General features: G+C 59.7%; 1 protein-coding gene across 2 annotated transcripts in view; it reads right to left on the bottom strand.

Annotated features, from left to right (window-relative positions):
- Nucleotides 1-12337, bottom strand: part of CLIP2 (CAP-Gly domain containing linker protein 2) — a 42590-nt gene extending 30253 nt beyond the window's left edge. Inside the window, exons 1-2 of one of the 2 annotated variants that reach the window (XM_045285125.1) lie at nucleotides 12319-12337; nucleotides 8959-9143 (exon numbers count right to left, since the gene is read on the bottom strand). In XM_045285125.1, the coding sequence (XP_045141060.1) occupies nucleotides 8959-9076 (118 nt within the window). In that variant the 5' untranslated portion in view covers nucleotides 9077-9143; nucleotides 12319-12337. The remainder of the gene's footprint in view (nucleotides 1-8958; nucleotides 9144-12318) is intronic. The other variant, XM_045285129.1, reaches the window with a different exon arrangement.
- Nucleotides 12338-12791: the final 454 nt, after the last annotated feature.

The raw sequence follows: 12791 nt of genomic DNA, 5'->3' as shown, positions 1-12791 counted from the left end.
AGGCTTCCCAGGGTGCAGCGGAGCCCCCAGCCCACGGAGGCTTCCCAGGGTGCGGCGCCCCTTCTCACCACTAGGTGGGCCCTTCCTTAGGAAGCACTAAATCAGCACCGTGGGCGTGGGTTCCAGCTCAGACTGGGTCTGTGGGTCTGCCTGGTCACCACCACGAGAGTCTGTCCACCTTGCTGTTACTCAAGTAGCAGCTACCATCCCCTGAGCAGCCCTGGTGGCGCAGTGGTTATGCGTTGGGCTGCTAACTGCAAGGTCAGCGGTCCGAAACCACCAGCTGCTCCTCGGGATAAAGACAAGGCTTTCCATGCCCGTAAGCGATGAAAGATCTCGGAAACTCACAGGGGCAGTCGGAATCAACTCGATGGCAGCGAGTGGCCATCCGTGGGGTGCCTGTGGGACTTCAAACGCATTCTATTCTTCTTGTTATTGCTGAAGGGGCCCAGAGTCAGACCCACCCCAACGCCCCGAGAACTCAAAGAGCTTCCAAAAGTTGGTGGGGAAAAAATTCCATGAGCTTTCCATCCCATTTTGCCACGAGCTTCTAGAAGCCCTCTCCTGCAATGGGACAAGAGGCTGCCCAGCACTGGCCCACCCCACGGGGGCCTGCGGGTCAGACCACGTTGCAATCCAGGCAGTTTCTAATGCCTGATTTTTCAGGAGAGGTCACCAGGCCTTTCTTGCTTATTTTCCAGGTCCATCTCCATCTGGAAACTTCTTCAGCAGCAGCAGCATGGGCATAGCAACAGGTAAGAGAACCGGGCTCTCCCACGTGGAAGGGCAGGATTCTACCATGGACCCCCCACGGCCTCCACCCTCATCTTGTCCTTGTTGCCAAGGAACCTTTGCGTGGGTCCTGACCCACCGCGAGACCCCGGGCACAACAGAAGGAAACACTGGCCGGTCCTGCGCCCTCCTCACACTTCTTCCCGTGCCTGAGCCCGCTGTTGCAGCCACGGTGCCGGTCCACCTCCCTGGGGTGGGGGTGGGGGGGGGGAGGGCTTCTTTTTTGCTGCCCCTCCACTGTACCAGACATGACTCTTAGCTTAGAGACTAGGAAACAGGAGGTTAACACGAGGCAGGCATGGAGCCCAGGGGCTCCCTTCTCAGCTGCTGCTCCCTGTAACATGCCTGGTGGGTGCTGGGCAGCTCTCGGCCCCTCCCTACAGCCACTGAGCGCAAACAGACTCCAACTGCTGCCCCAGGTAGGCGCCTGCCTCAGCCGACCTCTTTTTTTCAGCCAGAGACGGAGGCCCACGTTGAGGGGCACCCAGCTGGCTATTCTGGGCAGAAAGCTGCCCTCTCAGCTGCCTTCCTCCGCAGCTGTCCCAGCCCAGCCGGACCCCAGGTAATCCCCCCTGCCCCAGCCCCTCAGGGGGACACACAGCCAGGGACCAGTTGTTTCAACAGCTGCCGAAACCCAGGTCAAAATGCTGTGGACCCTCGAGTGGCTATTTCCCTTTGCTGCACCGCCCCCGTGCCCCTCCAGCGACAATGCCCTTGCCCACATGCAGTCCCCTTCACACCGGGAAACTTCCCATGTCGGAGAGGGGCAAGCCCAGGAAAACCTGCCATGGTCCCCCACATCCCACCCTCCCTGAGCCACCCCAAGCCCCTTCCCACAGTCAGGCCTCAGAGTCCCCGCAGGAAGAGCTGGGGTCCCGTCAGCTGACACCTTCTGTCCCGTGCATGTGGGAGCTGGAAGAGTCCCAGGCCTGCACCCCACCCGCACAGGGTCCGAGGGAGTGCTCCAGGGTGGGGCCGGGTGCTTCCTTCAGGGCAGCCATGGCTCCAAGCCCTGCCCACCCCACCCCCTCGGGGCAGCACAGGACGATGACCAGCTGCCAGAAGGCCCAATGACCACAGCCAATTCAGGGGAGCAACTGGCCCCCTCCCCAAAGGCCGACGCCGGCCCAGACGCAGACACAAGGGAGATCATGTCGGGCTTCAAGAATTTTGATGAACAGGGTTAGAGGGAATAACTTGGGGGCGGCAGCTGGTCCAACAGCAGGTGGGAGGGGGAGGGGGGCCCAGTCAGGGCCCACCCTCTTGCAGTGCTCAGGTCCTGCCCTGCTGAGGAAGTGGGGACAGGCCTTTGTAGGCCACTTGCACCCCACTCCGTCCACTGCACCTCACTAGGAGGTGCTGGAGACCACAGGCAGGAGGGCTCCAGCTTGCCACTTCTGTAGGGGAGGGGTTCACACAGGGGACTGGGGTGTTTCCCAGAACCCCTCGGTGACCCACCCTCCCGTGCCTCTTAACCTCACTTCTCTCAGAGAGCCAGGCAGCTCGCCCCAATTTCTGATCTAGCCCCTAAGCCACCTCCTCAGAGAAGCCTTCCCTGACTGCTTGGGCCCAGAGCCAGCACATCCCGTAACGTGCTCGGCCCACATGGCCTTCACAGTCAACCCTGGGTGGGATCATGGTCCGGCGACGGTGAGAGGCTAAGCATCGGTTCTTGAAAGCCCCCACGTTGAGTCCTTTTGTTGCAGTGGCCTTGGAAAAATGAGGGAGCGCCCCCCACGAGCACCCCCCCCCACAGACGTTCACTGCGCTTCTCCCCCTTCCCCATGCTCGAATCCAAATCCACTCACGCGCTCACCAAGAAATAAACCAGCCATGCCGGAAACCGCTCCCGAGCCCATGCCCTCACGCCCTTCCTTGGGCTCCCAGTGAACCCCACGGAGATCTGGCTCCCGGGGCCTTCTCGCTCCAGAAGGGTCTCCAGCCTCCAGCCTTACCTCCCCGTCAAAGGCCTAATCCCACCGCCCCCTCCCACTCATTTCCACTCACTAACTGGGGGTCACTGCTTAGGTTCCCAGGGCCTTTCAGACTGCGATGACGACCCCTGGTAGCACGGTGGGTTAAGCGCTGGGCTGTGAATGCAGAGGTCAGCAGTTTAAGATCACCAGCTGCACAGGAGGAAGATGGGCGTTCTGTTCCTGGCACGACTCACAGCCTCAGAAACCCACAGGGCAGTTCTCCCGACGTGGCACCTGGGTTGCTACGACTCAGAACTGTCTTGATGGCGGGGAGCCTGGTGCTGAAGCAGGCGTTGACAGCGAGGCGGTCGGCTGCCGTAAAGAGCTCCAGTCCTGGCCACCCACAGGGGCAGTTCGACTCTGTCCTCTGGGGCACTATGAGCCGGCATCACGCAACGGCAGGGAGTGGGCTACTTTTACTGAGGTCCACAGAACGGCATGAACCAGAACATAGTTAAAGTCCAGGCGGTGGTCGGCTCCGACGCACGCATGTTGGTGGTGGTGGTGGTCGAGAACCAGGGAGCTGACCGAGACACCTCACATCACAGAACTGCACCCCGGGGGACTGTTTCCTGGCTGTGATCTTGGTCCAGGCAGACCACCAGCCTCCTTTCTTCTGAAGAGTGGCTGGGGGGGGCAAGGGGGCGGGAGCAAGGGAGGGCGGCTGGAATAAATGAACCATCCAATTAATAGTCAGATGCTTAACTGGACGAGCCACCAGGCCGCTCGCTGCGGCCTGTGTGGGTTTTGTAAGCCCGATAATAAAATGCAATGTTCTAAGGGAAGAAATATAAAAGAGAGAAGGTGCTCTTCGGTCGGTTTCCCCTGGAAGCAATTTCAAAAGACAAAACCGACTCACTGTCCTGACATTCACCAAGAACTATCCCACCCCGTGTCCCCCAGTAACAGGGGAGCCAGTGACTAACCAGCACTCCGGCCACTCACATGACAGAGCCATCTTTGACAAGAGGCCTTCCGGAGTGACAGGGGAAATCGGACCTAGTCCGGAGTCCAGGCAGCAGGTACCTGGGGTGGGGTGCTGAAGCGGTGGGGGGAGGGGGGGCAGGAATGGGAACAGGCCAAAAAAAAAAAAAAGAGAATCCCTTAAGAGGGGTTGTCGGGATCACCTCAGTGCCACACGTGAACTCAGGGGTCCCAGGTGGCCATGCAGGGAGACAAGCAGAGCCCTGCTGCCAAGAAGCCCTGGTGGGTTCCTCTCTGAGCTTCCAACCACGAGATCAGCAGTTCAAACCCACCAGCTGCTCCTCAGGAAAAAGCTGATGCTGCCTGCTCCCGTAGTTACAGTCTTGGAACCCCACAGGGCAGTTCCACCTGGTCCTAGGGGACAGTGATTTATCCCCCAAGTGTGTGAATGAACGTGGTCACACAGGATGTTAATGGGTGGAAGAAAAACCACTTTTAAAAAGTGTTTGTTACAGCACCAATCCACTGCCGTGGAGTCCATGCTGTAGAGCTTAATGGGACCAGACAGCCTCACCTTTCTCCCGCCGAGGAGCAGGTGGGTTTGAACCCTCACCGATGCTGACCTGACAGTACCACTTTGCAGGGCCCCTTTGCAGAGGTTAAGCTAGACATAAACAAAGATCTCCACTGTAACCACCTTTTAAAATGGTGACAATACCTATAAAAAAGCAATTGCCATTTCAGCTGGGTTTTTTGTTTTGTTTTGTAACAAGCAGAGTCCGCGATGTTAATTAAAGCCATTGCGCTATGCAACCTTACTTCCGAAACTTGTGCCTCGCCCCAAATGGAAGCTCCGTTTCCCTTAGGCAGTAACTGCCCTCCTCTCCTCCCTCCACTAAGAAGCTCTGGTCCTGTGTGTTTGCTTAAACTGATCTAAATTAAACCAAACTACACTAATCTAAGCGGAACTCAACTCCCTGCCGTGAAGTCCAATCCATACAGGCCAGAACGGGCCCTGTGGGTGTCTGAGACTGTCAGGCTTTGCAGGAGGAGAAAACCTCGTCTTTTTCCCGGAGAGCGGCCGGTGGTTTCAAACTGCTGACCTGGAGGTTAGTTAGCCCGGCCACTTAGACTAGCCCAGATGTTCACCGAAGCGGGACGGGACCAGATGTGAACACAACAACAAAGTGTTTGGAAATCAGCAGGTTCGAAGGCGGTGAGGGCTCCCGGCTGGGCTCTCCAGAACCTTGAAGCGGCTCTCGCAAGCAGTCAGAGAAGGGGCTAAAAATAAGATGACCGCAGGATGCGCTCACCCGAGCCTCAACACCTGCGCGGGTGAGGGGGGTGCTATTCAGGATGTCAGCAGGCACAAGCCAGCCTGGCCCGGGCCACACGTGGTCACCTGGCCTCAAGGGAGGGCATTTTCTGCTCATTACCCTCTACGGAGAAAAGGGGGGGGGGCTTGGTGGCACAGGCGATTAAGCACTGGGCAGGGAACCACAAGGTCGTGGTTTGAGCCGCTCCAAGGGGGAAAGGCGGAGAGGCTTGTCTGCTTCGGAAGACTTGCAGCCGTGGGAGCTCCGCGGAGCAGTTCTCTGTCCTTCAGGGTGCTGGGAGCTGGAATCCACTCGCCGTGGGTGGGTTGTGTTGTTTTGGGGTTTGGGGGGGGTGTGTTTGCCCTCCAAGAAAATCTTGCCGGCCCGTCAAGACCAGTGAAAGCACCCCCACCCCCACCCCTCATGTGCTCGGGGGCTGCGCATCCCCCAGGGACTGGTTCTCTCAGGTCTCTGCTTCCAACCCACTGTTCAGTCTCCCTCCCCGGCGACAGGGACCCCCCTCTGTACCCCACCCAGACCAGAGCCCCGGGTGGCTCTCAGGTCACCTCCTGTCACCCCCTGCAGCTCCTGGGCCGTGAGTCCTGACACCTGTCTAAAATGACATACCTGGATGACCCCAGCCCCAGGGGTGGACCCCAGGATTAAGGCCCTCCCTCACCCCAGCAGGTGCCCAGAGACGCAGGAAGAAGCGAGCAGACCCCAGCACCCCACAAGGCTTTTCCCACCCCCACTGGCCACTGCCTCTGACACCATCCACCAGCCTGGCCCCCCAGGGAGGATGGAGGGGCCCCTCCCTACCCACCCCAACCACCTAGGCGGGTCCCACCTGAAGCTCCGCCCAGACTGATAGCTGCATGCCTCTATCTGTCCCCGGGTTATTCAGACCCCAAGGGAAGGCCCCAAGGCCTCCTGAGGGAGGCCGGCCCCAACTGCAGACCCCACCAGCCAGCCAGCAGCGGGCGGCTTACCAGGGAGAGCGCAGAGCCAGCTGCCCATGGAGAAGCCCCGCTGCAGCGCTGGCTGCCCCGCCCGGATCAATGCATCGATGCCGATGCTGGAGGAGGAGGAGGACGTCAGGGGCTTGGGGAGGTGCCCTGCCCCCGCCCCGCACTGGCCTGGCGCCAGGAGAAAATTCAGGATGTGGTTATAGAGAAGCTGGGGAAGAGACTTGGCAGCGTGAGAGGGCTGCTCCCCGGCTTGCTGAGAAAGTGCCCCTGGCAAGGCTCAGCACCCCGCCCATCTTGGTCCTCCCTGGATGAGCCTCTGGGATCAGTGCCTTCAATGGGGGCGACCTCTAACCTCTGACCTCCCAAGAGTGTGAGGGTGAAGACAATCCCCCAGGGTGGGGTCAGTGTTGCAGATGACAGTCACCAGCCCTGTGGCCACCCAGATGCCCAGGCCAGGGCCCAGGCAGCCCTAGGTGGGCCCTCTGCAGGATCTAGGGAGGAGGTGGGTCCTGCCTTGAGGCTCTGCTCCAGGTCTGGGGAGGACACCCCCTCCCATTTCCGCCCCTGCTCCCCATCAGTCTGTCTTTGCTCTCCTGGAAGCTGAGTCTCCACACCTGGTTCGGGGACAGCTTTGAGCAGCCTACTAAGATCAGGTGGCTGTCTGCCCACCTCTCCCCATGCACATGAGGCCTTTCAAATGGCAGATCCCATTTTTGTGGGAGCCCCCACGGGTAGGGCCTGGGTGTCTGGCTGGGTCCAGGTGCCCCCACCTTGCAGGGCTGGTTCCCGTGCGTGGCTGGCTGGCGTGGTGATGGTGGCAGAAGGCTGAGCAGGGCTGAGCTGCCTCCCCACCCCCCCCACCCCCCCACCCCCGCTGTCACCTCTACTCCTGAGTTGGGGAGGGGGCAGGGGGGAACAGTTGGCGGGGCTGTGAGACCCTGTGGGGCGGGAAGGCACAATCCTACCAGGAGTTGCTTTTGTGTCTGCTCCAGGGTCCCTAGAGAAGAGGGGTGGCTGGAGCCTCGAGGCATGGCCCCTCCCCACTTCCTCTCAGGCTCCCTTACCCGCCCACGCACCTGCCCACCCCCACCAGGGGCACCTGGGCACTTGGGTGGCCTGGCTGGGTCTGGGCCTGGCAGTGTTTGGGGAGGGGACCACGCCCCACCCCACCACCACCACCTTTTCACTGGGACTCATTGGCTCTGCCAGACACCAGGTTCTGCCAATGGCCCAGGCCGTGGGCTCAAACATCCTCCAGCCCCTCCCGACGCCAAGGTTGCCAGACTGTGCTCCGGCTCTTTGTGCCTCTCCGGCCTCCTGCGCCAACCAGATTCAAGAAGAGCATCTCACCCAGGGGTTGGGGGGCGGTGTGTGTGTTTGGGTGGGTGGGTGGGGGTTGCCGCCAGAGCACAATGACTGGACTCAGATGTTCACAGTGGCGTGGCTCGTCACAGTGGAAACAACACAGTCCCCGTCTTCCAACTGCACAGAGCCAGCCAGCAAACCCCGGAGGCTCAAGACCCCCACCCCAAGCCTTCCTCACTGCTACGAAGCAGGAAGGAAACCATTGTCCCAAGCCCCCCACCCCGCACCCCTTTCCTAGTCTCATCTCCTCTCTGTCCTCCTGCTTTCGGTCCAACCCTAAAGCTCACAAGTTTCCCTGGATGGCGAAACAGTAAGTCCTCCACCACCGGCTAAAAGGTTAGCAGTTCAAACCCAGCAGAGGCACCTCGCGAGGTGGGGCTGACAATCTGTTTCTGAAAGGCTCCAGCCCTGACAACACAGGTCCAGTCTGCACCAGGGGCCCTGGGCTGGCTCAACACTGTCAAACCCACTGCCATGGAGTGGATGCTCATGTGCAGAGACCCTCTAGGGCAGGTGGCACTGCCCCTGTGGGTTTCTGAGCCTGTCACTCTTCATGGGAGGAGAACGCCTCCTCTTTCTCCCTCGGAGCTGCTGCTGGGTTGGAACCACCGACCTTGCTGCCTCGCAGCCCAAAGCTTAATCCACTGTGCTACCAAGGCTCCTGTCAAGGTTACAGCAACGGCCACCCTATCTAGAGGACAGTCCAGAACTGCCCGAGGGTTTCTGAGGCTGTCAGACTTCACGGGAGCAGAAAGCCTCATCTCTCTGGTCTGCCAGTTAGCAGCCTAACTTATAGCCCGCCACGCCACCAGGGCAAAGTACTTTGCAGTCACCGATAAGAATTTTAAAAGTACACTGCCGTCCAGTCGATGCCGGCTCACTGCGACCCTGCAGAACAGGGAAGGCTTGGCCTTGTGAGCTTCTGAGACTGTAACTACTGACAGGAGGAGAAAGCCCCATCTTTCTCCCGAGAGGGGGCTGGTGGTTTCAAACTGCTGACCTTGCCGTTAGCAGCCCAACTTAACCACACCACCACCCTGCTTCCCCAAGACATCAGAAACACGTGGAAGGAAACGTATGGAAACAAGAACAACAGTTGCCCTTGGGGAGGAGAAATCACGGGCAATTTTCCCTCTTGCATCCACCTTGCCAGAAGGTGCTGTGCGGTGTGTGTCTCTTGCTCCCAATGTCGGAAAGAGCCAGGCAGTATCGTGTAGTGCCTACTGGTGCCTACAGTCCTTGCCCCGTGGGCACCCTCCACCCACTGCAGGAAGACAGCAGGCCAGACAAGGAAAGGGTAGAGAGCATGGATTTGTCTAGCAGACAAGGAGCTGGCTCCACAAGAACCTCAGCAGGGGGCTAGGTGGAGGGTGGGGAGACGGCAGGGGCTGGAGTTCGAATCCTAGCTGAGCGGCCATGGGGGAGGGGCTGAACCTCTCCGTGCAGCCCAGGGTGGTGCCCACCTCCCCAAATGGGAGAACGGGAAGGGGGTGATGCCCACCAAGCAAGAGTCAGCACCTGTTCATCAGTTCGATTTAAAAGGGCTTGCAGTCAGACACAAAGAACTTCCAGCGAACCGGTCTTAGCTTGTTTTCCCAGCCCCCTCGTGCTACATACCTTCCTTGGAGCCAGTGGCCACGGCAGCGCCCGAGGCTGACCCCGTGGATGCCCGGCCCACGGGGCTGGAGTGCTTCCCCCCACGGCCGGGGGGCTTCAGGCCGCTGGGCTTCTGCATGGCGCTGCCGACTCGCTGTGTGGACGGTGGTGCCGGTCACGTCCACGCTGCCATTCTCGTCACTCACCTGCAGGCGGAGAGCAGGAGAGAACCCGTCACAGGGACACAGGGGGCTGGGTCCGTGTGCCCAGAGCACCCTGGGGCTGACGGCGGCCTTGGCAGCGCCCATAACCAGTGAGGCAGGGACGAGCAGCATCCACTTCCCAGAGAGAGAACCTGAGGGGCAGAGCCCAGGCAGCAAGACAGTGGGGCTGCTGGGGGACCCGCATCCGGGTTGCCTGGGCCCCAGGGTGATGGGCACACTCCCCCTGGCCCACCTCCGGGCCAGAAGGGAGACTGCAGGCCGGCCACATCCCCCCAGGAGCCTGTCCTGGCCTGGGGCACTCGGCACCAAGCACAGGCGGGTACAGATTCTGAAAACGCGCGCGCGTGCACACACACACACACAGATGCACCACAAAGCCTCCTTCCTGTGGCCTCACGGGAGGTGGGCGGGGCGGAGCAAAGGCCAGCGTGACCCATCCCTGCAAACTGTTCCCCTCACCACACAGACCTCCCGCTGGCCCCTGGACTCCCCACGTACACTGCCCACTCCTTCCCAGGAGACGGGCACGTCCTTCCGCAGAAGGGCCGCCTGCCCCAAGTCCCCACCAGGGCCCATGACCCTGCCCACAGCCTTACCATCGTGACTTCACAGCCTTACGACTAACCAGAGGGGGTGAGGCATGTGCCCACCTTACAGGGGCAGGGGGCAGCCTCCCATCCCCAAGGGAATGGTTCCCAGGGGCAGGTGACAGAAAGGCCTGTGTCCCCGGCCTGCCTCCTCCTCCCGTGGTCTGTACCGAATCCCTCTTTCTATGTATCTTATCGTGGTGAAATACATACACATCTACGTATGTATGTACATGCACATGTATGTATATACATGCTTGCCATTTAAGCCTTTATTAAAGGTTATAAAAATGAAAACGATGAATTACACTCATTGCGCTGACACCACCATCACCCACCTCCAAAGTTTTCCATCTCTTCAAACAGCCACCCCTCCAGCAGACGCGGTCCACTTCCGCCTCCCCTTGGCCCCTGGGTCTCTAGGCTTGGGCCTGCCTGCTCTAGACGCAGCCCCGCAGGTGGGATCACACAGCATCCGCCCGCTGTGAGGCTGGTTTCACCCCGCACCAGGCCCTCGAGGCCCATCATGGCACAGCAGGTGTGTGTGGCTCAGCAGCTGTGGCAGCTCACTGCACACACGCACACCTTGCGGGTGGACCCAGTTGTCTGAGGGGACACCTGGGCTGCTCCCACCTCGTGGCTATGGCGGTGCTGCTGTGGACACTGGGGGACAACTGTCTGGGTTCATCTCTGCTTTCTTTTCCATCCCCAAGATGCAGACTAGTTACGCTTTGAGCTGATCACTGCAAGGTCGGTGGTTCAAACCCACCAGTCGCTCCTCTGGAGAAAGATGGAGGCTTTCTGCTCCCATAAAGGGTCAAACACAAACAAACTCAGGGCCATCAAGTCGATGCTGACTCACAGTGACCCTACAGGACAGGGTAGAACTGCCCCTGTGAGTTTCCAAGACTGTAACTCTTTAGGGGCGTAAAAAGCCCCATCTTTCTCCCACAGAGCGCCTCGGGGGCAATTCTACTCGTCTTGCAGGGTCACTGTGGGCCGGAAGCGACTCTGGCAGGAAGTTTGCTGAGTGGGGTGTGGTCTAGGTCCTGCACCAAGTGGCTCTGGAAAGAGAGAGACCCACAGACCAGGCCCTGTCCTGACCCAGAGCCCAGAAGGACCCAGCTCTGCCCAGTAGGGAAAGGGAATCAGGAACATCGCAGGTACAGGGAGCGCTCTGGACAGTGACCTTGGTCCTCAAGACCTTGGGGACACAGAGAGACTAAGACCCTGGAGCATCCACCGCGGATGCCACAGGGGACGCTGTGCCCCTGGCCACCCAGCATGCCCTCCCCTGGAGCCTCACTCCCTGCCCACTCCCTGCCCCCAGGGCTCTCCGAGGCTGTAAATCTTTACAGGAACAGACAACCTCACCTTTCTCCCCATCCCTTCCAGAGAGCACTTTCCTCAGATCTTGACCCATGTGTCCACCCTCCCTGGGGTGGACAGGTGATGAGGCGTGGCCAACCCGGGCCTGATCCTAGGCTGCTGTGACCATCAGGGCTGGGTCTGGCAGCTGGAACCTGCAGGAAGGGGGCTCTCCTGGCTCTGGGGTACCCCAGGTATGGAAGGGAAGCCTAATGCTGCAGGGCCCCCATGCTGATCAAGTGGGAGAGTCCAACTGCCAGGGGGCAATGCCAACACGAGAAAGCAGGGAGTCCAGGGAGTCCCTGGATCCAGCTGATCCTGAAGCCGGTCTGCAGACGCACACACGCCCATCTGTTCTGGTGCTGTTGCTGTTAAACCTACTGGAGCGGCACGGTCATTGATCCACAATCCACAAAGCACCGCCCAGGAAAGACGCCAGCTCCCAGCACCCCAGGCGGGAACAGCTCTGTGAGCTGCCCATGGAAGGTTCCAGGCTGCCAGTCAAGAGAGCAGACAAAGTCGCTCCTAGAGGCATGTGGGAGGGGGGCCTGTGCACCCCAGGTCACGAAGGCAGGGCAAGCCCCGACACGCGCCCAACCTGCCGACTTCCAGGGGGGGCCCTTGAGCAGCACATGTTTCCGGGAGCAGGGAGCCTCCTCTTTCTCCCTTGCAGCCACCGACCTTGCAAGTGGCAGTCAAATGTTCACCAGATAGCCCCTCACTGCCACCGAAGACACCCCACTCAGGGTGACCCTGTGACTCCCCTAGACTGGAATGTGCGGCATGAGGAGAAAGAGCGGCTGGTGGTTTCAAACCGCTGACCTTGGGGTGCGCAGCCCACGGAGTAACCACTGTGCCAGCAGGGCTCTGGCAGCCTGTCAGAGCCAGCACTGTGATCTCCTGATCAACCAGCCACACCTGGGAAGTCCAGGCCTGTGAATCACTGGGGCGGGCTGCTCCCTGCTTCCCCTCTAGGTGTCTTGTTCCCCAGTGAGCTGCCGTTCGGGCTCTGGACCGGTCTCCAGGGCTCACCGAGCCCACTGAGGGAGTGAGGGGGTGCCTCTGGCAGCAGTGACTGCCCCCAGGACAACCCTCCTGCCTCGTGGTGCCCAGGCAGACCCCTTGTACTTAAAGCAGTGGTCTCCCATCCACCTTCTGCGCCCACACCCACCCAGAGAGTGAGTATCGAGTGAAGGACTTACAATCAGGACAGAAAGGAACTCCCACATTCGTCCATAAGTCGATGAACAGCCTGATTAAAAAACAACAAACAAACCAGTGCATGATCAGTTTAGACATCTCACGAAAGAAGACAATCAATACAAATAACCAGCAAGTCCATCCACAGACGGCCAACCTTGTGGTCATCAGGGAAACACAGCTCAAGATCACAACTCACACATATCGGAACCAAAACCGGGCCCACGGCCTTTGAGTCCACTCACAGCAACCTTACAGGACAGGGTAGAACTACCCCTGTGGGTGCCTGAGGCTGTAACTCTCTGTAAGGGCAGAAAGCCTCATCTTTCTCCCTCGGAGTGGCTGGTGGTTTCAAACAGCTGTCCTTGTGGTTAGCAGGCCAATGGGAAACCACTACACCATCAGGGTTCCTCTATGCATTGGAGCAACAGGGTTGGGGGACACAACAGAAATCAAGAACAGACATCATCAAGGT

This window comes from Echinops telfairi, unplaced genomic scaffold (genome assembly GCF_000313985.2).
Source record: "Echinops telfairi isolate 266 unplaced genomic scaffold, ASM31398v2 ScPeMD7_5;HRSCAF=22, whole genome shotgun sequence".
Classification (NCBI taxonomy): Eukaryota; Metazoa; Chordata; class Mammalia; order Afrosoricida; family Tenrecidae; genus Echinops; species Echinops telfairi.
Note: the sequence above shows the minus strand (reverse complement) of the source record. Positions and strands in the feature narration are given on the sequence as shown.